General features: G+C 31.9%; 2 protein-coding genes across 4 annotated transcripts; one reads left to right on the plus strand and one right to left on the minus strand.

The window, feature by feature from the left end:
- The first annotated feature begins 1,221 nt into the window (after positions 1–1,221).
- On the plus strand, positions 1,222–6,450 carry LOC127250871 (protein Dr1 homolog). 2 transcript variants are annotated; one of them, XM_051274318.1, is made up of 6 exons: positions 1,222–1,381; positions 2,644–2,714; positions 3,704–3,793; positions 4,780–4,874; positions 5,859–5,927; positions 6,008–6,450. In XM_051274318.1, the coding sequence occupies exons 2-6, from the start codon at positions 2,660–2,662 to the stop codon at positions 6,149–6,151; spliced, it is 453 nt and encodes a 150-aa protein (XP_051130275.1). In that variant the 5' UTR covers positions 1,222–1,381; positions 2,644–2,659; the 3' UTR covers positions 6,152–6,450. The 2 variants fall into 2 exon arrangements, with proteins under 2 accessions (XP_051130275.1, XP_051130284.1); XM_051274327.1 differs by having other exon boundaries at positions 2,654–2,714.
- Positions 6,451–8,083: 1,633 nt separating this feature from the next.
- On the minus strand, positions 8,084–22,683 carry LOC127248755 (importin beta-like SAD2). 2 transcript variants are annotated; one of them, XM_051271274.1, is made up of 22 exons: positions 22,369–22,683; positions 22,029–22,164; positions 21,403–21,490; positions 20,424–20,573; positions 19,148–19,310; positions 18,729–18,913; positions 18,450–18,623; positions 17,618–17,763; positions 17,381–17,504; positions 17,113–17,293; positions 16,211–16,370; positions 16,091–16,129; positions 15,878–15,996; positions 15,608–15,806; positions 12,866–12,997; positions 11,654–11,757; positions 11,385–11,564; positions 9,922–10,061; positions 9,696–9,838; positions 9,397–9,581; positions 8,658–8,781; positions 8,084–8,567 (listed from the first exon to the last, which is right to left on the minus strand). In XM_051271274.1, exons 1-22 carry the CDS (start codon positions 22,456–22,458, stop codon positions 8,401–8,403), a joined length of 3,129 nt encoding a protein of 1,042 aa, XP_051127231.1. In that variant the 5' UTR covers positions 22,459–22,683; the 3' UTR covers positions 8,084–8,400. The 2 variants fall into 2 exon arrangements, with proteins under 2 accessions (XP_051127231.1, XP_051127238.1); XM_051271281.1 differs by lacking the exons at positions 20,424–20,573; positions 21,403–21,490; positions 22,029–22,164; positions 22,369–22,683 and adding an exon at positions 19,469–19,539.
- Between the last annotated feature and the right edge of the window lie 3,356 nt (positions 22,684–26,039).

The following is a 26,039-nucleotide window of genomic DNA, read 5'->3' on the forward strand; positions in this document are numbered from 1 at the left end:
ATACGAGTCTATCGAGTTTGTTTCATAGTGGATATATAGTCTTTTATTTTGATGATCAATAATAATGTAATTTTTAAATTTTCGTAGATGCCATAAAATCATAAATAAAAATTTCAAAATTGAAGACCTCCGGATACATTCCAACCCGGAGAAATGCGAGTTGGTATATTATATTTAATTTAGGAGAAAAATAGATTGTGATACCATGTTAATATATCTTATAGAAATTTGAAAAGAAAAGACGACAATAATATATATATATATATTATGATAATAATAATTTTAAATATTATATTTATAATATAAAAATGTATATTTTCAAAAAAATTGATAATAATTCACTAATATATTTTAATTTGAAATTATTATTTGTATTGAAAGTTATAATAATATTAATAAATATTATCATATTATTTATCACCCATACAAAAACAAAAAACAACAAGAACAATAATAATAATAATAATAATTCAAATTTTAAAAATACATCAAAATCTCTAAAAGTCTGAATTGTTGAATATGTCAATATTTTAAGCAGGCGTTTAAAGGGGATTGAGGAGAGAATGAGAATTAATTCCAAACACACCCTACACTTTAAAAAGTTTGATTGAATACACCCAAAAATTAAAAACTTTTAAAAAACTTGTTGAATACTTCCGCATTTTAAAAAACTTTTAAAAATTTGAATTAAATACACCCTTAAATCTATATAAAACAAATTACACTAGTGGTCAGAGATTGTAAATTTTTATTAAAAATACTCTTTTCGTCCATCAATAAATTTTTCACTTAAATTTTGCACTTAAATTAAAGTAAATTAATATTTTATAAATATACAATTTAATAAAATAATATAATGTTTATTTTACTTATAACATTAAAATAAAAATAATATAAAAATTAAAAATAAAATGATTTTTGTATTTAATTAAAAATTAATTTTATTAAAAGAATAAAATAATAAAATAAAAAATATCGACGGAATAAATTAAATTATTACTAACTATATCGAAAATAGAGAAAGAAAAGAGGCCTTGACACTGATGCCCAAAAGGCCTTCAACATATAATAATAATAATAATATTGGGCCGGGTTTGCGGATTGGACACTTTTGGATAGCAACGATAATAAGTTTTATTAAAATAATAATAATAATAATAATATATTCGATAAAAATATATATTTAAAAATTAAAATAAAATAAAATAAAAACAAGCAGCTAAATAAAACAGACTGTAAATCTCATATTTTACGCATCCGACGAGCTCAGCACGGCGAAGTTTACACCTCGAAACCCTCACACGCTGCGCGGCTACAGTTGCAGGCTTGCCAACGGCGCTCCCCTCTTGGATCTTAATTGGAAGCCGCCGTTTCTATCAAGGTGACGCAAGTTTTAATCTTTTGTTTACTTTTTCATCGATTTACGTAATACCAGTTAGGGTTCGAACACCGCGTTGTTATTTCTACTAATTTTTTGCGTAATTTTATGAATTGGTCTGTGGCGTATGTGCACAGTTCTTGTTCTACATCAATACCATGTGTTTGGTATTGTTTTTGTTAATTTAGGAATTGTGTTTCGATTAGTGTGAGATTTTGGAATTTGGTGCCTTGGGATATGAAATTGTTTTGATGTGTTAGAGGTTTGCGGTACTTACGCGCAAGGTCGGCCTCAGTTTTCGTACAGGCATCTCGTTTCATTGTGTAGATATTGGTACTGGTGGAAAGTAAAGTCGCCTTTTCTGCATCAATTGGCACAGAAATGCTGAAAAACACCATAATTATTACCCAAAAAATAACAAGCTCTGACTTTGTTCTTTCAGAGTGAAAAAGAATTTATACTTAACGTATTATAAAAATTTATTCAGTATAGCATGTTAAAATATTTAGAGTGCTGCTTATAGGAGCCAAGAGCAAGCTTCAATTCCAATTAGTATTGGTTTGTGGACTTCAACTCCTTTGGTGAGAACGGTGAGTTCTATAGTAAGGAAGCTTAAATCAATTATTATACTGCATGAGCAGTACATATGCAATAAGCTCTTCATTCTTGGAGTAATTTTCTTGCTTTGCTAATGATCGGTGTTTTTCCACTTCTCATGAAAAACTTTAATTCACTTAACACTGTATTGAAGCAGATATACAATATTCAGATACTCATTGTCACTTATGTAAAATTAACCATGCATTGTTCCTACCTCCTCGTCAGAGTGCTCTGTAATAATGTGTGTAAAATTATTAGTTTGGCTTCATGTATGGTTCTGATGTTTATAATTTTATTATTTATCTCTGTGAGGATGTCCTTGTAATCTCTCTCTCTCTCTCTCTCTCTCTCTCATTATTAGAAAATTTATAAATGCATGCGCATCAAATTGTGTTGAATCTTCTTGAACGCACTTAAGTTGGATTCCTGCCTTAGTCATCTGCCATGCCCATGAACATCTCTTCGTTATGTCTATTCTAAATTGGCTGAAATCAATTTCAACTCTAAATGCAGATCAGCTTATTTAAACGGCTTAACTAAATAAATCAATCTTTTCTCAATGTTTGCCTATCACATAAAGATTACCCAAATTTATTACTTTTACTCTCTTTCTAAGTATATTTATCTTACCAAGGTTTGTGATTATTTATATATTTTGCATTTAGCATTTTGAAGGTTAAAATGGAGCCTATGGACATTGTTGGTAGAACAAAAGAGGATGCTTCTCTTCCTAAAGGTTTGGTTTTCTGTTTGTTTCCTTTTCCATGTCAATGTTTTAATATTCTCATGATTCACATATTTGGAATTTTATCTGAACTGATTTATGTCAAACTTTATAGTTGATATCTTTTTTTCATTTTTTTTAAATATATATATATGATACTTTTTGTGCCTTCCCCATTATTGGGCTGCTTTTTTCTTTTTTTTTTTTTTTTTTTTTTTTTTTTTTAAGTTTGATTTCAGTTTTTTATTTGGCTGTTCTCTTTCGGACTTTTCTGAAATTTTAAACCTTCATATAAATGTTAGTAGAACATTAGCTATTTTATTATACATTATATATATAAAACAGCAGATTTCATCTAGGGCATTGATAAGTAAAATGATTCGTGACAACTAATAAGCAAATTACAAAGTGACATAATTTTACCGAACGGACAGAGTAATAGAATTTAGAATATGTTTAATTTGTTATTACTTATTACAATTATCTATTTTTATTTTTCTTACTGTGTTTTATTCCTGAATATGTATTGAATGGTTTAAGTTTTGTATATTTTACTTTAAAACAGATTTTATGGATACTCCTATCATAATTTATGAAAGTTCACGGTTCTCCATAAGAATTTATAATTAAATTGCAATGAATAGTTATAACTTAGAACTAAGCTACACATATCTATAAATTCTTGATACATATTTTCTAAATCCCTGCAAGTAATCTATACATAATCAATATGGCGGGAAAATAAAGAAACACCTCATCAATCAAAGAATGATATATTACTTGGTATTGCTTGAATTTAAAAACTATCAAGATAAATTAAACTATTTCTCTTTTCTTTATATTTGTATCCATTGATGTTTGACTCTTCAAATTATCATATTAAGTTCCCAATATGATTCTCAAATGCTAAATTCAAATTTAAAAAGAAAATATCCAATCAGTTGTTATGTTGAATGACAAGTTATTATCATAAGTTCTAATTGACAGTTATTCTCTTGCAGCAACTATGACAAAAATTATTAAGGAGATGCTCCCTCCAGATGTTCGTGTTGCAAGGGACACACAAGATTTGTTAATTAAATGTTGTGTAGGTGCGTATTTTCTTGTTTGTCTCCATTAAATGTTATATTATATGATATTATATCATGAAGTCATTAAATATCTTACTTTTTGTTTGATTGAAAAAGGTAACGGGGCAACTAAATAATAGTTGTTTGCCTCATTCAATTTTAGTTGATAGATTGAATCATAGTTGTTCATGCTGCATGGCACATAATGGTTCAAAGATTCTTTATCTGACAGTAAATGGTTCTGTGCTTTGTGCACTTAAAATTGTTGATAAATGAAATTCATTTTTACTACAAGTTAAAGTTACACGGGGATATGTTAACAAATAAAATAATATCCTTTTTATGATTTAACATATCTCCATCGTTAAAAAACTTATCTAGAATTTTGGGTGAAATAGTTGTTTGATGTTTTGTATAGAAAATTGGTATTTCTTTTCCCTTTATTAGGAACTACGAAGTTGCATAGTAATGAAATTGAAAGAACACTCAGAGTAAACAAAACCAACGGTTTCTTGTGTGTTTTTAACTAGTTCAAAATACTATTCAACCTCCAAATTTTCCTCCAAAAATACTATATTCAACATCTATTTCTATTCAAAATATCACATTATGCAACATGGTTCCTCCCAAAACATCTATTTTCCATTCAACATCTATAAAAAAAAACTGAGAATAGAATGAACCTGCACAAGTCTAAAAGTTGTATGAACCATGGTATGCCATGCATCTAGGCAACAGGCACTCAAGATGAGTAAAATTCTTGCGCCTTAATAAAGAAACACACCATGATGCAAGATTAGTAGAGAGCTTCTTTTTTCTTTTTCTTTTAAAGGTTAGTAATGAGCTTATGCCGTCCATGATACACATATCAACTACTGTTGAATGTTGTACCGGTCTTGTTATACATTATACTGTTTCTTGGAATTATTTACTATGAGTTCCTTCTTAGCATGAACTTCCATTTCAATAAGAGGTTAAATAATTTGCAAGTTTTCCTTGTTTTGCAGAATTTATTAATCTTCTGTCTTCAGAATCCAACGAAGTTTGTAACAAGGAAGAGAAAAGAACAATTGCACCAGAGCATGTAATCAAGGCCTTAGAGGTGTTTAATCATAATGCTAATTTTGTTATGATTTATCATATTATCATCTTGTGTATGTTCTGCTATTGGGAAACTATGTAACCTAAACATAGTTAACTGGATTGCTATTATTATTTTGGAAAGACGCATCAAATATAATATAAGATAGGTGGATCACCATCCAAGGAATATAGGAGCTCCTTTAGATAGAATTACATGGATGATATGGAATGAGAGCTGGAAATAGGGTTTAGTAGTATGGAGAAACTGAAAAACGAGACTGAGAGATATATAGTTAAAGCCAAACTGAAATATTTGCAATTCTTCTTTCTCAACAATAATTTGTGGAAAAGCACCTAGTTGTACCAAAGCACATTCGAGTATTTCTGAGATAGCAAGGATTTCTGCAACATTTGAATCTTCAGTCCCAATATGGTGTTTTATAGGATGAATATAGTGAGCCGAAGATGAACTCAAATAACTGCCCCAATACTTTTTTTTTTGCTTTGATGCCTTTTTGGACGACAGGGCTGACTGTGAATTTCGTTTTATTTATATCATCTTATGAAAATTAGTTATTGTAGCTCTTCCTTAGTGTTTATACACCCGCAAACCATTTTGTCTGTGGTCGGTCTGTATTAATCATTTGAGGTTTAAAGATGAAATATTTTGATGTTTTTTATCATTTATCGTATGCACATGGTGGATGGTTTCTCTTTTCGGAATTGAGTAAAAACCTGAGATGGCGAGGATTGGGGTTAACGTTCGTTTCTCTCTTGCACCATTTTTATCCTTGTAGGGCTTTGAATACAGTTCTTGATGTATTGTAGTTTTATCGAAACATCTGTCATATAATTAACCATCCTCAGAATAAGTGCCCCTTTTACGTCTGGTATTTGCATTTATCCTCACAGCTATAACTGCGGACATCCATTGATTCTCCGCCTTTTATCCTGTCCTGACAAAATTTCAAACTGAGAATCTCTATTGCTAATTATGTGTTAGGCTCTCGGATTTCCGGAGTATACCGACGAAGTTTGTGCGGCGTATGAGCAGCACAGGCTTGAGACTCTGGTATTCAGTTCTCTCTCTCTCTCTCCCAGTCTCTCTCTGCCTGTTTCTCTCTCTATCTTTTGACAAGCAGTTTGACACAGGACACCATGAGAAGCGGTAAATGGAGCAACGGAGCAGAGATGACGGAGGAAGAGGCATTAGCAGAGCAACAGAGAATGTTTGCGGAGGCGCGTGCTAGGATGAACGGAGGTGCTTCAGAGCCCAAGTCTAGTAGAGTGGAGTAGAGTAGCGCGACTCCAATGCACTCAGGTGATGATAATGTCTTAATACCTAACTTTTTTAGTGAGAGAGAGAGAGAGAGAACATTGGTGTTGTTCTTGACTCCCTCTTCCTCCCTTTTTTTTCTGCTGCTGCTGCTGTTTTATGAAGGTTGTTATTTTATGTACATAAGTGCAGTCAGTGAGTCGGTCAGTCATACACTGTTTTATGATGTTCTCTACGCTTACACTACACTATGCATTACATAAATATATAATATATATATATATGTGGCTGTAATTATTTGTATGATGTTTTACTCATACATCTATGTAGAAGATGAAGAAGTAAAATAATTGTCTTGTGAGGGAGGGAGTACCTAGTGGTGTCGGGTAGACTTATGACCGTGTGGTTATGGGTTCAAACCCCTGACGCGTATGACTTGTCTGTCGGGCTTAAATCGCATGGTATCAGGTTCGTCAGGCTATGAAATATAAACTCAAAATATGAGGTATATGTCTATATAATAAAAATATAATACTATTTCTTTTGTTTTTTTTTGTTGTCCCGTAATTTATAAATAATTCATTTATATATAGTATATAATTTTATTGATTTATAAGTTTATTATTTTTATTTTTAACAAATACTTTTATTTATCTTTTGCTTCATTATATTTGATATTAAATTTTTATTTTTTTTGTACAAATGTCCTATTAGTATTATGAGATGCTAATTGAAGTATTTTTGCAATTTTTTTTTTAATTTATACTATATTTTTTATAAAAATTTTTAATTTATATTATATTTTGATAGAATAATTAATATTTAAAGATTAATACGGCAAAAAAATAAATGAGATTTTAGAGGCAGTAATAATTAATTTATTGCTGTATTTTTTATTTACTCCATTATTTTATTATTAAAACTTTGGTTTTTTTTTATAATACTCTTATTTAATTTTTTATATATTTAATTTTTATATTAAATTATTATTATTTCTTAATTTTCGTATTGAGTATAGTATATGACAATTGATGACAAAATAATTTATATAGTATGTGATATATGTTTTATATTTTATGTGCTAATTAATTAGCCTCCTTAAGTATTCACACACTAGTTGTCTTACCTTGGCTAATAGCCTTACACATACCCATAATATATTCCATGTGTATACGTTTCATATTTATATGCTTTTTACTTTTTATACTATAAAAGAATATTAATATTTCATGTATAGTGAGTAGTTTAATAAATTGTCTGGATAAAAATATCTTCACAAGTGCCAAAAGTACACACTTATATGCGAAAACAAAATTATGTCCCACACACCAAGTGATATATATACATTATATATGATAAGAGTACAATTTTTAAAATTCATTTACATGTTCATTTTGTATTTTTCAATAAATATATTTTTAATATTAGATATAAAAAATTATGCCAATAATATAAAAAATATTACATCCATCCAGCTTTTAAGAATATGAGTATTGATATTTGAATATTAATTATTATATCAAAATGTAAAAATAAAAAAAAAATGTATTGCACAAATATTTCTATCAGTGTCTTATAATATTAATAGAAGAATATTTGTACAAAAATATTATAATATTTTTAATATGAACGGAGGTGTAATATTTTATATTGGTTAACTTAACTTTTTCATGGAGTATATATATTAATATTATATTTTAATAATATTTATTGAGAATCATGTTATCCTAATTGTACTACAAATCCAAATCAATAAAAAAAGACAGTACAAGTCAATAATCCACATGCAAATAAAAATAGCAATTAGCAACAAAAAAAATCTCTATACATTAACCAAAAATAATAAAAATGAATGGATAGGAACATGACCACCCAAAAAATGTGACGTAAAATTTATGGCAACGCAACAACACAACACAACACAACCTCAACAAAGCATACGATCCACAAAAAAGAGGAGAAAAATATCATTTTTATTCCCCAATATATGACAAATTTTACCTCGAATAAACTCCTATGCATTGTACAAAAATGGTACCCTCGGAAGGGGGCCGAGCTCTAAGGTAGTCGATTATCCAGCTGTCTCCCAAACTCGATGTCGCAGTGCCCAAATTCCTATCTACCATAAAATCCATAAGAGCGATCAGCAAGAAAGCCGTAGAGAATGATTGTTACCTACGCAGGCAGCCGGGGCTTGAGAGAAATGTATCGACTGTTAGTTTCCATGGAGGCTAACCAAAGGATATAGAAAGCAGGAATAGATTTTATATCACAAGAGTGCACCGGCTGGCGCTGTGGCCTTCTCCCTTTTTTTCCTTTCGATTTCGATTTTTCTCAGGTTGGCGTGCTGCGCTACGCAATTGGCAAGTTGCTGATAATGGTTGTCGAGCGTCTGCATGAGATTTTGGAACCGCAACGGGTCTGAAGCTTGTAGAGCTGCAAGGCGAGCCAAGTGGATTAGTGAAAGTGTGAAAGAAATGATCTGATCAGTAGGTAGAGATCGTCAGAAAAGATTATCTCTTCTACCTCCTATTGTGTCGATAAAGAAAATAAATGGGTCGACTTCATTGAGGGCTGAATGCAGTTCATCATCGCTGAAGTCGTCTTCTGAATCTTCATCTTCTGGTTGAGCACTACGGAAAGCCTTGGCCTGTATTAGGTAGGCATAAAGAACAAGTTAAACTAATGATTCAAGAAATAGAAATTTCAATAAAGTACATATATACCAATTTAATGGAATAGTCATCAACTGTATCTATTAGTAGTTCAGTCGGAAAATGGAAAAATTTTAACCTACGAAGAAGCCTGGGGATTACACATAAGTTGTAAACTACAGGCATTACGGGAAGTCTTGGCCTGTATTAGGTAGGCGTAAAGAACAAGTTTAACTAATGATTCAAGAAACTTCAAAAATGTACATACATATATATATATATATATATTGCACCAATTTAATGGGATAGTCATTGACTGTGTCTATAGTAGTTTAGTCGGAAAATGGAAAAATTATAGCCTAAGAAGAAGCCTGGGGATTACATATAAGATGTAAACTACAGGTGGAGAAATTTATATTCTTCTTACCAATATAGCATGTTGTATTACGGAATGGCATAGATTATGCAAATGTCACAAGCCCATGAAGACACGCCTATGCAGGACATAAATCATAGAAAGCATCCTAGACTATATGCAACAACTTCGAATACCATATTCTTGTCAAATTTTCATTCATCTTTATTCAAAATTCCATAAAAGAAACACACACCTGAGCAACCAATTTTTTAAGTCTACGAGTATGAGCTTCATCTCCATCCTCATCATCAACCCCCATACCCCTGTCAGAATCATCATCGTCATCATCAGATTGAATACTGCTCATGTCATCAGTGTCTGCCTCTTCAACCTCTGCGTCTGCGTCTGCATCTGCATCTGCATCCTCCTTTCCAGATTCTGCTTAAAATTGCAAATCAAATGAATAAGGAGATATAGGAGAATTAAAGCAACTTACGCAATAAGGATTTTGTTTACTATTCGCTTTAAAAGAGGTTTAGGGCAAGAAAAAACCTGCTCGTTGCTGCTCTTTATAGGCAACAAGTAGACCGAGAGTAGCCTTGAGAAAATGGAGCAATGCTTCTCCTGGCAATAGATTGGCAGGTAGAGAGAGCAATGATGTTAAGCCCAAACAGCACACTTTTTTATCTTGTCCCCTGAAAATCGAAATAATTAGTGTGACAATTAAACATGCATAAGGCACAGAAATCTAACGGAAAAAAAATAAAATAATGAACACCTTTTAAAATTAGCACGAGCTCCGCTCTTCGTAGTTTGTTGTAACATTTGGAACCAAAGGCCGAATACTTCCGTAGCAACATTAAGCTTTTGCAATATGCTAAGTGTCAATGGTGCGTTATAATACAGAGCATCAGCAACCTGTCAAAAATCATTCTAACCAAATATGACACCTACCAGTAGAAATAATTCGGTAACATTCAACTCAGAAAATCATATAAAATATTAAAGCTAAGTCGGTTCTCTTGCGCAATTTCACCTTTCTCCATCTAACCCTTAATCAGAAAAGATTAAGTAGCCAATTAGTAATCGTAGCATCCGTAACTAACAGTTCAGGATGCCTATAAAAGGTAATGCCGAAAGGTTTCTAGTAATATTAGCTAAAAGCTGCACATTTTAAAATTCAGCATTAAGATATCCAAAACGCAACCAAACACAAAGGTGCGAATAATCCTGCTTGAACATGGCTTAACAGCCAATCTCCCTCAAGAAAACTAAGAACCAACCAAATTACAATCTAAGAGTCAAAGAACTCAGTTCCTGACGAAGAACTAACTCTCCGAAGTGTCTTCAGCACATTTAGGAAATATGCTTCACAAAGAGGGAAAACAAAACTGAAAGAAATTTATGACCACCACCATTTTGTCTCAAAATTTCCCCCAACCAGCCCCAATTAACTCAACCCAAATCCTATGCATAACCTCATTGGTGCTTAAATATAATCTAAAGGATTAATGAAAACAAAATTTATAAATTAATATTATCTATTATTCGAAGGGGTTGAACCCTAGGTCCATAACCTAATTCAAGCCTAAATGGATTTTCAGATGTTCCAACCCAAAACCCAATTACATCAACCAAGAGGGGCAGGGTGTAGGGAGGATTTCATGTTTAAATGAAACCACACTGACATCTCTACATCCCAGCATTCACTTAGATTTCAGTGATCAATGAAGCAGAGTATACCAATTGTAGCTAACAAGTAGTAATTCAGTTAAAGAAAATCCATGAAACCAAACAATGCATTCTAATTTCAAAAATAATGTATGTTTCCATATAATGGAAGAACACCGCCAATAACCTATAAGTTCAAAGGCTTGGAACAGTGACAAAGAATAGCAAGGTATTGCACTTTTCTATCAATCCCCATTGGATGTGTGATAAGACTACATCTTAAAATATGTGTGACAATTTATTTGATTTTTTCATATGAAAAATGATGCAATAAAGACTAGACTAATTATTCTTTTTATAAAAACAATAAATTAAACATGAGTTTGGGCATGTACATGGCTATGGATAAAATAATTTGGTAATAACTAAATTCGGACAAAGATATATATACCCACACATATAAAATATCAGGAGATGAACTATTCTAGAAGTACATTCTATATGTAGTATGAATACTCATTGGAGATTGTAGAAGATTAGACCACTAAGATATTGAGTTTAACTACGTACCACTTCAATCAAAAGGCATTTTAAATAAGGTTTCTGAGAACGACGCAAACGCTCGATGGAGATTCGTAAGTAAGGTTCAACCCATTGATCAACACGCCCCCTGCAGTTTTGGAATAACACTTGAATGAGCTTAGGTGCTGGCTCAATATCACCATCCTCCAAATTTTTGTCACTCATGATCTGCATGATTGATATAAAGGCTTCGTTATATATCATTCAAAAGCTTGGTTTCTATGTAGGGGTTAACTTCAGACAAAAGATCAACTCACAGATAAAATCATTTTCCAAAGGCTTTGCTGATAATCAGGTTCCTTGCATGTCAAAAAATGCTCGGTGCTTCTGGATATATAGTTACCCAATGGAACCAAGATATCTGATCAGTTCACAACCACAGGGATTGAGCAGTAAATAACACTTGTTTATTGCATTACTAGAAGACATCAGACAAAGTAGATAAGCAATCCAGGGTCATACCACAGTTGGAAAAGACAAGTTCCAAAGCAGGTTCTCAGATAAAAAATTGCACTAAGGATGTGTATAAAAAGGGAAAAATCAATTCTAATGTTATGAAAAGAATGAAAAAAGTAGATAAGCAACACAGATATTGCAAGGACATAGGATGTGGGCAAAGATAAAGTCACATAATAGAATAGCACACAAATAAACATGGATCTTTTTTCGTGTATTCTGTCATTTTACAAGTTCCAACCATGCTATATCAAACAACACAACCATTAAATCCTTCACTAAATATTGAATTACGAAAAAACAGTGATACTCAGGAATCACAAATCAAAAGCCAAAAGGTACAAAGTAATGCCACCAAAATATAATAAAAAATTTATGTATTATTGAACAAATAAAAGGAAAATAAATCAATTTAGCCAAATGGCTAAAGAATAAACGAACAGAAAATTGGCAAGCTAATGCAAAATGTTTTGTTTATATGGCCTTGGAAACTCAGTATGGAGAAAGTAATCAAACTATGAGGAGAAGTTTGGGTGTGTTTGTTTGTGGATTTGATATTTGGGTTTGGATTTTTGAATAGTAAAGTTTGAATTTGAATAATTGTTTGATGTGATATAAGTAAATGTTCGATGTGATATTTTGAATGTAAATTAATTTTTAATATAATATAAAAAATGAATATTAGTTGTTTGATTTGATATTTTTGAAGAAAAAAAATATAAAATCAATAGTAAATGAAAATGAGTTGTTTGATTTGATATTTTTTAAGGAAAAAAATATAAAATCAATAGTAAAAATCTTGTGAGAAATCTACAAAAGAACGCAGCGGATTTTTGAACCAAGCATGGAGATTGATTTAGCATGGATAAAAGGTCTTTGATATCTAGTCTACAACTGTAAAACAGAAAAAGAACAAACAAAACATAAAAAATAAATATTAAAGCAAGCTATAAGTCATTGTAACTATCAGAAATGACTTCCACACATAATAAGATTATAAAGATTCTACATACTTGGGAAAAAATCAATTGCCCAATCAGCCAGTGCATCCATTAGTTTCGGCCAAAGGTTCCACATCTCGAGCGATATAGCAGGAGTGTAAAAAGTCATAGATGATACAATCTCCAAAACTTCCTCAAAAACATCTGCAGAATCACATAGAAGAAGAAAAACAAGTGTAACAAATGGAAAGTTCTTTGCTTCTAATACAAAATCAAATGCCAAGTTCTAAGATGTTCTCTCTTGAGCCAGAAGTTGGCAAGCTTTTCCCTAACCTATATTACGCAGACATATGGCCCATATCTTGTTCTAGAATAGAGCATCCAGATCATAAAACCAACATATCAGATGTTCATTATTATAATCTCTACATATGCAAACAAAATTAAATGACTAGCTGGATGACCAATTTTCAGTGAAGCTTAGCATGAAGAGAAATCAAGCATAAGAAACTAAACATAGTATTTCAATATCAAACAGTACACTCATTCATCTGTAGGATTTACTTTTGCATATAAGCAATGTAAACAAGAACAAATTCAATTAAGACCTTTAGGAAAAGTGGACAAAAACTCAAGGTAAATAATAATTGAAGTATACTGTGATGCTAGGTCCTCATATTCCAAATCCCGACACAGAGCCAATGTGATGAAACCACAAGTATTCACCCCACCCTAGCAGTATCGTAAGAGCAAGAGTGCAAGTTTTACATAAAACAAAATCCTACAAAAAACAAGAAAAAAGCTTTTACTTCATACTCCACTAAGTCACCACATTAGGTAAAGGAGTAAAGCTGCAACTAACCTAGCAGTCAAACTGTACAAAGTGTGTACTTTTCTCCTATATAAGACTCATCACACTGATTTCAAGAATTGCTAGCATAGTGCAGCGATCTTCCAATGCGGCATATGATAATTATTATCTAATCTTTTATTTACCGAAACAAGGGCTCTTTAAAGGAATTTATTAAATAAAGGCACCTTTTGAACCAAAATCCTCACCTGTAAATGCCTCCCTGTCATCATCTTTCCCTCCACCACCAATCAACCTTTAAGCCCTACAGGAGGCGCCCTTCAAACTCCACTATTCCAGCATTGCAGCTCCTTTCATTTTCCCACAGAGACCTTGTTGCCAAGAGCAGCTCTCAAAAGCACAGAAAGGCTGATTTTCACTGGGTTGAAATGCTTATATGGGAATCTTCAGCACCTGTAGTGACAACAAAGAATTATCACTTAATCAACAACTCTGCTCCCTGTATAATTTAGGTTAAGCAACTTTGTTCTTCCTCTGCATGGAGCCTTCAAATCCACACATACTTGGGCAACATCTAGGAATCTACTATTCCACTCCACCCCCACACAGAAACATTATCAGAAAGGAGGATCTGATTATTCCCTCCTTTCACTTGTTGAGGATCAACAGCCAACTTCACCAAGTTTTCCTGGCTGCCGTGCATATATTAGCCATGGATGCAGGAAAAATTGTTGTCTCCAATGAAGTCTTCAGTTGTCGTTCTTTCCATTGGATCACAGACTGTCCCAGTTCTCACTCTTGGACTCTAGGTTCTCTCATCTAGGAAAAAAATGCCGCAAGCAAGTCAATAACATTATATGGACACTAGCCCAGGGAGACCTCCAGGTAGGAAGTTCGCTACTCCCGTCGCTACAATCTCATATGTGCTCACTCCTCTTTGCTGAAATCACACTGATTAGCTTCCCATCGCTTTTTTTTCTTCTTTTTGTCCATTAGAGACAGCTATATGGACACATTTTCTAAGGCTACAGAATATGTATTGGGCATTTCCATCTTCAGGATTGAGCAGCTTCAAAGGTGGCATAATTAAGCAAACAAGAATTTCAACACCAAAATCTGGAGGCAACTTATCACAACACCCTTATTGTTAAGGCAGAAATTGGTGATCTTTACAAATGAGGAATCCTCAGCAAAATGGGTCATATTTAGTGTCTACCTTTTACTTGGTGACTGGTCCATGCCTCCTTTCCTGGTATGGATATTTCTTTAGCTTCCCTACTTAACCACCTACAGGACATCCCTATCTTAAATTATTAGTCAGGAAATTGTCAAACCTAGTTTGCTGTGATCCCCCCAGATAAAAATAAGCTTCAGTACCTCACATCCAGATGGGCATTCATATCCTTTTGAACCCATGCCACCATGCTCCACTGATTGGCAGACTTCTTTGCAAAATGTGGTGCCTCTGTGCATTCTGATCTTATTGTTTGGTTGTTAGCCTTTATCGATTAGCCCCCAGAGCATCTATCATATATCTGCCTAATGTACTACGTTTAATCCAGTTACAGAATTCCTTTCCTTCTAGAGAGAGAAGGATATATTTTCCTTGTATGTTTCTAATATTATGATGTCCTTGCAGCATTAGCATGTTTTTCCCACAACAGAGAATCCCTTAGATTTCATCAGTATCTTAGGAAAATCATGCTCAAAATAGAAATTATGCATATGAGAAAAAGATAGGTACATTGTCCATCAGTAATCAACATCTTGTGTATTATTGGCAATATCTACCTACTGTTCTACTTTTCGTTTGGCTAGAAAATTCCCATTTTCCTTCAAGATATCATAGAGGGCAAATAAAAAAATGTCTTTTCCTCATGTTTCTAATGTGAATATCTTTGAAGTATCAGTATGTTTTCCAACAACAGATAATCCCCAAGACTTCATCAGTATCTTAAACAAGCTCCAAAGAGAAATTACGCATATGAGAAAAGGATAGGTACCTTGGCCATCAGTAGTCAACATCTTATGCATTATTGGCAGTAAAATTGGCTCTATATCTGCAAAGAGATGGGGTAGTCTGCTGACAGATTCGAGGATTGTGCTTATGACACGTAAACAACCAACGGCCGCCAAGGCACCAGGATCATCACCATCTTCATTTGCTTCCGCAGAGTTCATGCACTTCCAGAAAATAGTTGCCTGACCAAAAGTATATGATTAAAAAGATCATATATAACTGTGGTTTTTAATCATTCAAATAATGGTCTCACCAAGTTCTGGCATAAACCAAAAGCATAGGAAGCCATCTCCTCTCCAAACTTATCTACCATTGTCTCAAGAGTAAATACAAGATCTTCATTTTCAACTTCATTCATGAGTTTAAAAAGATCTGAGAACATGGATGCAGAAGGATAAAAAAAAAAACATTTAGTAACTGTTGCCTAATGAAGTGCAAGCCCAAAATGATATTCACAATGATATACCATCAAGCAACTGTGGAATGGGACCGATTTCATCCAAATCTGAAATAAAAAAGCTAGTTAGCAATAGAAAGTTTAAGAGCACAAAATAAACTAAGGCAATATAAACAAGGAAAACCGCACCGTTGCAGGCCTCAAGAAAAGAGCGCAAAGCAAAGACAGAGTCGACACGAACAGGAAGCTCTGGGTCACGCATCCCTGCAACAATGCTTTGCAATGCTCTTTGGAAGTTGTTTGGATCAGAGAAATTGATGTGAGCATATTGCCCTGCAACCCATGCAGCCTACAATCCAATACATTTGATAAAAAGAGTAAACAAGCACAACTAAAGAATGAAGATAGAAAATACAGTCTACCCAGCTACAAGGATCAAACAACTTTTTTCTAATTAATATCAATATAATAAAATGACACAGAAAGGCTAAAGCTCCATAAAATAAAACAAAATTTTGTATCCTTACATTCGCTTAGTAATTATGGGATAGAAAGTACAAAGTTTTTAGCACATCCATGAATCTATGATACATCCCATGGCCCTTCAGCACATGTGATTAGACCAGAAAAACTATTTTTATCTAGTATAATCCCATTTCAGTTTGTTAGACATATGCTGTAGATGAATTTCAGACCAGATATAATGACACTGAAATGGTGTATTAAAATACAATATTATACAGGGGATTATACAATCCTAATTTAATTGGAAAAACTAATCATATCTCCATTAGTTGAACTTATCATTAACATGTAATGAAATTTTCAAGTGGGCTTATTTGAGAACATAGTAATAAATAATAATTATAATAAATAATCAACTATCAAATATTTTTCAATTCATTAATTTAAACAAGATATTAACTTTTACCAATGTATTTAACCGGTTAAAATGGTCATTAGAACTATAATTGTATCCATCATACTAAAAATGTCCGAAGATATAAAGAACCAAATTATGAATAATTTATTAAGTCTGGATGCTATAGTGTGAGAAAAGAAACAACCAATACAGCAATAAATCAACATACCTTAGCTCTAAGATGTCCCACAGGACTGTTGAATTCTGGGAACACATGTTGTACAAGCATGAGCTCCAATTCAGATTTGTACGGTTCAGCTTGCTTTAGTTTGTCACATAATGCTCCAATTGCAAGAAGGGCACCATCTTTCTGTCTATATGGCTTATATTCAGGTGCTACCGCATCATATCTAGTTTAAAGAAATAATGATATTCAGAGAGAAAATTACTGAATTCACACAAAGAATGTCAAATGATTATGATATAATGCGGTAGACCTCTTAAAGATTTCTACAACAAATAGTAAGAATCTTTCAAGGTTCTCCTTTCCACGTTTCCTAACCAGCTCACTCACAAAATCCATCGCAGCAGTTCTAGGACTATATAAATCCTCAATTATATCTGCAGAAGCATTCGAAGAAAATCAAAATGCAGCACAACTCAATATTTGAAAGAACTGCCAAACTTGATCATAAATAAATTATAAATGGCATTAGAAGTAAATTCAAACAGACCATATCCCTTCCTCACATACTCATGCGGGTCTTCATCCCAAAGTCTTTGATCGTTGTCATTGAAGCACATCAATGGAAAGATAATCTCAAAAAGGACAACATCAAGTTTTGGCTTCAGCTGATTGTACATGTTACTTTTGGAGATACTGCATGGTGACAAGAACACAGAGTACATTAGATGTCATAAATCTTGAAATGTGATGCCAGGGAGCCTAAAAAATATTACAGAATATTTTGTAACTAGATATAAAAGAAATTTCTATTTTTTTTAAAAAAAACAAAGTCATGAAAATCACATTGTACGACTGAAAAATGAGAACAACATGGTAGAGAATGATGCGTACATCTGTCCGATGGCATGATCCCATTGTCCCCGACAAGGGAGAAAAGCTAAATAACCACAGTTTCTTCTCTATTTATGATATTATAAGATAGAGAGTGAGAATGAACTAAAACAGGCCGTAGAGGCAAATAAGCAAGCTTCTTTGCTATTCATCCCTGAGAAGGAATGATGCTGACCAAGCAATTATATTTTTAAAGTTCCCGAGCTCTCTGTTTGTTCAATCCCCTAACCATACTTCAAAGCATATCTATTCATGGACCACGAGGGATGGTATATCTAATCTACGGTTTTTAGTATCTTGTACTTTCTTTCAACATATTAAAGTTGATAAACAAATATGAAGATCAAGTTAGTCTTCCCATGCCCTTCAATGTGCACATGCGCAATAAAAATATTAGGAAGAGGGGAGGTGGGGAGTAAGAGAATATAACACATACAATACTCAATGTAACAGATAGATATATGGGTATACGTATTTGGTATACATACCTATTGCTAAGGTATTGCAACATTAGATTGATTACTCTTTCTGGTAAATATCCACCAATACGAATCACATTCAACATATTTAGATGGCACTCCAATATCTTCCCAGCATAATTCTTCTGAAACATTAGGGCAAAAGCTTTGTGTTCGGGATCTGGAAGTGTCACATCTCCAAACCTATTACAAACGAAGTGATCAAGGAAAGATCAGCCTAACTTCAATCATATTTCGGACCAAAAAAAAATTATATAGAGAGAATTAAGTGTATCACTTTCTACATACCGTGTAAAAAGACGATTTAATATGTGCACTGTCCACTTCTTCACTTTCCACCAATCCCATGATTTTCTAAGCTCAAGATCAGCAGGTTGTCCTTCTTCAGGAACGGGCCTCTCCAATATATTCAAGAAAAGTACCATCCAGGCATTGAATACAGCTTGGTCAAACAACTGCTTTGGAATCTCCAACTGGGTGCGGGGCAGAATTGTACAAATTAACGATTTTTTTTTTTTAAAAAAAATTAATTTAAATGTTTATAGAGTTTAAAATGAGAAAGCATGTAGTATCTCTGGGTACTTAGTAATACAAAGGGTCTTTAGTAAGTGCAAAAGCTGTTATAAAGAAATGTTTGTGCTGATATTTAACAGATATTATCCACAGGCAGTCATAACTAGCTTCAAACAACAGGAATATGAACTTACATAGATACATGACCAGAATATCTTGCAAATAAGCTTGATCAAATTTGCTTCTTCAATGGAAGGGTTAGCAATCTGAACACGCCAGTTAAAGATGTTAAGCAGATGAGGAAATGTTTCTTCAACAATGTGATGGATAGGGATTCTCTCTTCATCTGATTTGAACCTGCATGTAGTACACACTACTGACATGAGTACAAAAGATGTTTTTGCTTACACCAATAAAGGATACTTCACAAAGGCATGGGAGAAAAAGCGAAGTGGATGAGATTATAAATCTCATTTTTGACAAAATGCTAAAAGATTTATCATGTGTATGTTGACCTTTTTAACAAAAGTTGTTGCTGTAATACGAAAATATGTGTATGCGCGTGTCTGTTGAATGCACGAAACTTCTGTGAAGAATTGATAGAAGGAATAAGAACTTTCATCACTTAAACCAAAAATGCAAAGGTGTCAGACATGCTAAAGTAGAATAAATATGCAAACTCAATATAAATACCAGTTTTCAATGGCTCAGCGTACAGCATGATGCAAAAGCTTCCTACAACCATCAAAATATATCCTCAAAACTACAACATTGAAAATCAATCCAAATCATATTTAATAGTCAATCCCCCATTTCTTTAATTAAGAACTCATGTTAAAATTGTGCTCAAATAACCAGCAAATAAGTTCTATAGCTTCCCCATCCAGACAATGCATTTGTGCGGAGACAAGTTAACATTCTGTTGGATGCGCGCCCCCTCCCCCCCCCCCCCCCCCCTCCTCAGGTGTATGCGAAATTTGCATATGACGTTGAGACTCGAACTCGAGACCTAGCCTAGGCTATGATACCATGTTAAATGAAGTAAATGACCGTCACACCTAAAAACTTAAGCTGTTAGGGTACGACATCATTTAATTCATCTAACACATTCAAGCATGGAAGCAGATATTTTATGCATTCTAGTTATACATTCAGATTATTTCAAGACCTCATGAATGCTTACTGGAAACATGGAGACACTATTTCGGGACAACCAAATAATATGCAAGAAGAATTATATAGATTACCTGATTCAGAATAAACTAAATGAGCGAGAATCAATCAGGACACAGAAAATAAATAAATAAATAAATAAACAAATAAAAATAAGAATAACATGAGAATACCTTCCAAAGTAACTAGTGTCAATGGTTAAACAAATATGAGACATCCATATGCACATAACATATACTTGATTGGAAAGCAAATGCAAGATAAAATATTAAATGAGCACGCTTTGTATGAGCTCACTCATATTTTCTGGAAAGAATCCTAAGTACAAATAGAGCTCCAAAAACTTGCTGATCCTGCAGATGATGTTTCACCCAGGGCAAAAGTTTTGGCCATTTTTCTGGATAATCTGCTTGTATGATAGTCTTCAAGCATTCACCTAGCTGTGCCCTGTTTATACCACAAGAACGATTCAAAATGTTAGTATAAAATAAAGAGATACTTAACAAGTTATTCAAGATTCCAAGTGCACTTGGCCTGACAACCACAGATCTTATATAACATCAAAAAGGATGGACTGAAAATGTCAATTCAATAAACCTAATCTGATGCATGTAGATAGAAACTGCTACAACTTTCAATCATTTGTAAATTATCATCGCCAGAGGCGGAATTAGAATCCGATCAATGGGGGGGCTAAACCTTCAAAATTATAGAAAAACGCCAATTTATTTACATATAAAAAGGCATTTATCTATTAGGAGTAGTCAACACAATTAGTCTCAGTCACCGTATTTTATGATATGTACAACACAGTATTGTCACTGAGACAATACCCTAACACCTGCCTTTAAAATTATTGATAGAAAATAATCTATAACAATATCAGTTACATATTGTGTATAATTATTCTTGTATTGTTCTTTTTCCTTTTCTTTTAAGAAGAAAAATTTTACTTTTTAACAAATTATTAAAATTGCCTCACTCCCATTTGGTTTTAATTTGAGTTTATTATTTAATTTTTTGTTTAAATAATATTTTAGTATGATATTTTTATTAAAAATATACAAATTCAATAAATAATAACTTTCATTTGAAACTAGAACAAAACAAACTCTAATTTTTCATCTTTCTTTTAATTATCTTTTTATACTATATATCTACTTATCAAGAAAATTAAATATGTAGTAATTATGCCCCCTTGCCCCTACATAGTTCAGCCATTGATCGTCGCCACAATAAGTCGCAAGAAAAATAAATTTAAAGCAGTTAAAAATACCTTAACAGTAAAGGAACTGGAGCAATAAAATTGAGAATGTTCTGTCTCACTACTTCCTTGTCCTCGGGCAAGATCCTTGATGGTACACCTATTACAAAATGAAATTTAAAAATTATGTGTGATTGCAACTTCCCTTTACACCATCCACTCTTAAATTGGACAGAAATACCACAGCATATTAAAGATAGTGCCTTAATTATATTATGCAATTAATTAAACAGTCAAAGATCATGTTCAAGATACATAGTTAATGAAAATACTGACTGTAAACCTCCAAGCAAAGGCTACAAACATTATAGCAAAATCCAACCAAATTGTACTCAAAATTTGCCTTTAGAGCAGGAAGGAAAAAAAAAAAAAAAAAAAAGTGTCTTGTCTTTGTTTATGCATTTTTCATTATGGAACAGAAGCTTTACAACTTTAGATAATTGAAGCAACTCTCATTTCTACCAGCTCTAATACCAATCACCAATTCCTTAGGAGGAAGCACTAACTTTTATACACCTTCAAGCATCCTCAATGCAAATAATAATGATATGACGATAATAAAGAAAGAAAGAGAGAGAGAGAAAATCACAAAAGCAATTACAACATATCTATGTTAACCTGTTGTCACAAAAGTTTACCAGATTCATGTGGCGCCCAATTCTTAGCAATAAAATTCTTGAAAGAAATGCTGGCCGCCTGCCTAACCCCCATATCACAATTCACTTCAACTATAATCTGCAACAGCCTCACCAAGTGCTGCGGCGCATACTCATACTGCACAGGGCACGCTTCAATCACTTACAAAATTTCAAATTCATCTAAGCATTAAACACACAAGATTTCGCAAAGTGGCAAAAACGCGATGTCCATTCTTCCCAGGTTCATCCCAGTCCATCTAACATTCAATCAGGAACTTGAACAAAACCGAGATTTATGCATATATATTTAATCCAAAAAACTATATGAATCTCAAATAACCTGTTTGAGACTCCTTTCGGCTGCTTTCTGTTCGATAGGATTGGGGCTGAGTGCACCTTGCAAAATCGCTGCCAAGCTCTGAAGATCCATAACCACAGTAACTTCAATTCAACGCAAAATTGGATGAGAAATTGAGCCCTGACCTGACCCTAGACAAGAGGGGAAGATGAATTCCACTGCGGTAGCTGATTATTCTCTTTCAGGGGTTTAGATTTTTTAAATTAGATTAATACTATCCCAATGTTTAATTTACAATTCCAAATCCATATCCATTCTTACAAAATTCAATTGTTTATCTTCAGATCCCCCATAATTGTCCCATTTTCAGTAAACATGTAGAATTTCACAATTGGTTGTCTTTGTTTGTTTGGGAGACTTTCCCAAACCTTTGCTATTTATCAAAATTATTTTTCTTAAAATTATCGAATTAAATACTTATTTTTTATTTTTTATATTATATTAAAAATTAATTTTACATTCAAATTTCAATTCACATACTAGGAAATCATAAAAAATTATTTAAAACTACCTCATTTTATTTTTTATTTCCTAAAATTATTTACTATTTTTTTAATTCAAAATCTTCAACATGTTCGATATTTTCTTGTCTTAACGATCTATGTTCGACTAAAATCACCACCGCACTCGTCGCCATTCGCCTACTTCGCCTATCGTCCGCCTGCCCCCATCCACAATAGCTTTCTATTAGAAGTAAGTATGCATTTTAAATTTTGTATTATTCTCGATTTTTTATTTTATCTTTTTGTATTATTTGTTTTTTTTATTGTGTACAATAGTTTTATATTTATCCGTGTACATTTTTCTTGTGTGGTTGTATATGTTAAAAATATTCAAAATATAATCACAGTGTTTGTTTATTTATTGTGTTTTCTTGCGTTGATAATAATTATGTATGTTTGTTAAATATAAATTTCTTTTGTGTTAAAAATTTTAAATTTGTTGGATACATATATTACCTTGTGTGGACAAAGAAGTTAGTAATCAAAGTAAAATAAAAGAAGTAGTTGGTAATGATTATCACACAATCATTGCGAAACGAAATATATTTTGAATGCGGTCAAGTCTTGTTAGTAGGGTCAAGTTGTATGAATGTTCCTCGTTGTATGTCTGGTAAATATTTTATTTTCGTTGATTAAATATTAAACTTAAATTATTTGTGACATTCACTTGTATTTTAATTTGGTTTATCAGTACATAAGAATATTACTTTCAATAACCGAAAGATTTATCAAATTTATCAAAAATGTGATATTACCGCTTAATAAATATAATGTTACCAGCTAAAAAGTAACAAATATACAATTTTAAAAACTTATTGTGTTCAGTACAACATCTTTTCGCTAGTTTGCGAAAATATGTTGTGTTTCCGCTTAAAATAATAGATTTTAGTCAAGAAAATATCTATTTTGGTGGAAATATGACATATTTTCGTTGTGTTTTCGTCAAAAACAAGTATTTATTAAGTACAAGTACAACATTAGGGACGGTTAAATGCAATTTGGTTCCCATTGTAGGTACAATATTCCATCTACTATTTTTCGAGGTGATTTCACTCCCTTATCGTGCGCGAACAATACTACATGTTCAAAATAGTTTCTTCTTGTGTCTCACATTAAATGTGGTGATGAAAGTGAATTTTGAGATTGTGAATGCGCACTTGCATAAAAAATGACATTGTATTGTCATAAATTTTTCTTGTGATTTGTAGAGTATGTGCTCCTTGTTGAAATATATCTATAGCTGCATTCGAATACAGTGGTAAAATAATAAAAAAATTATCGATTTTGATCTTGAAGTACACATTTCTTCTGTTTGAGTAATGAATAGTGAATCCAAGATGTGAATCAAATTACCAAATCTGATAATGAGATCGAAAAACAGATTTAAATGAATTCGAGCATTGCATATGAGGAGAGTATTTTTCATCGAAGACTCTATCTTTGACTATTAATTTTTAGGCCCAAGACTCTATCTTTGACTATTAATTTAGCCAAAGTCCAAGTTTAAATAAGTCCAAACTAACTCTAACCCAACCAATTTTGTAATTTATCATAAATAAGATGAATATTCATATAAAGAGACATAAAAACTCTTCATGTTTTCAATGTGGGATAGTCTTTTCATATTCCTCTTTCATCTTTTAAATACCCAACATCTTCTAGTACATGTACAGGATTAAGAAAAGTCAAGTGCAACGTAATTCATATATAGGTACAACTTTGAACTTGTATAGGTATAATTGTCTTCTATTGTAAGTATAACCTTCTGTGTACTATTCTTTTCAAGACCGTTACAGTACCTTATAGCGCTCAACCAAAGATATATGAATTTTTGGTCCATATGATAGTAATTTTTGGTTGAATAAAGATAAACAATTTTGTTCACATACTGTTTTTTATATGATTGAAATTTTACAGTATGATTTATATGTGATATGATTTATTATATCTAAGTTTTTGAATTTTATTCTACGTTTGGCTAGTAAAGTTATCCAAGATTTATATTTTTCAAATCTAATTTATTTTGCAGATGGAAGAATTTAAATTTTTTATATTTTAAATGACATAATTATCCTTTCATAAATTTTATTTGTTGTGATAAATTAAACTCCTATATCCATCTTCTTTTTTTTTTTTTAATTTTATTTATATTTTTACCAAATTGGGAATGCTCTAATTAAGAAAATAATAATATGATTTCCGATCAACACTAAAAAATATGACATATACAAGTTCATATAAAATATATAATCTCTACGCTAAAAAATACAACAAGTTCAACATAATATATTATTTTTTATATTACAAATATTCTTTCTCATGCCTAATATAAAAAATAGCTCAAATTTAAAATGCAAAACTAACACACCCGGCAAACAATTTTAAAATTATTAATTTATTTAAAATATCATTGCTAATATAATTAAATATAAATAAAATTAATAATTATAAATAAATATATGTATTTATAGTAGTATGTTTAGTTAAAATATTATATTTTATGGAACCAACCAAATATATTAAATATAAATATATATAATATCAAAAAATAGATTTTATTTTTTTAACAGGAGAGTATAAAGGTAAAAATTAAAATATAATTTGAATAATATTTTAAAGTAAAAAGAGTATCATACTATTAAAAAAAAAATCATTTGTAGTATTTGAAAGTTTCATCGTCAATTTTATATCCAAATATAAATTCGTTAGGATTTAAGGATCCTTCCAAAGGCGTAAACCAAACATGATGTTAGTGATGCTCTAAGGACATATGCAAACAAAGAAATTTTATAAAATTATTTTCTAACACTCCACATTATTTTTCATGTTTTCTAAATTATTGTTTTTTTCCATCACAACAAAAAATAAATACCCTCTCCGTCTTAAAAACAGTGTCCAGTCTACCATAGACACGAGAATTTAAGTAAAATATAATTAATAAGTAATTAAGAAGTGTATTAGTAAAAATAATAAATAATTATAAATTAAAATTAAGATAACTAAATAGTTTAATTAAAACAAATTGTGAATTTTAAAATGTGATTAAAATGTATAATTATATTTTCGAAAAAAAAAAATAAATTATGTAAAACAGACGAAAATAGAAAAACTGGACACTTTATGTATCAATATATATATCATTGTGTATAG

Source organism: Andrographis paniculata, unplaced genomic scaffold, assembly GCF_009805555.1.
Source record: "Andrographis paniculata isolate CXL003 unplaced genomic scaffold, ASM980555v1 Contig11END, whole genome shotgun sequence".
Classification (NCBI taxonomy): Eukaryota; Viridiplantae; Streptophyta; class Magnoliopsida; order Lamiales; family Acanthaceae; genus Andrographis; species Andrographis paniculata.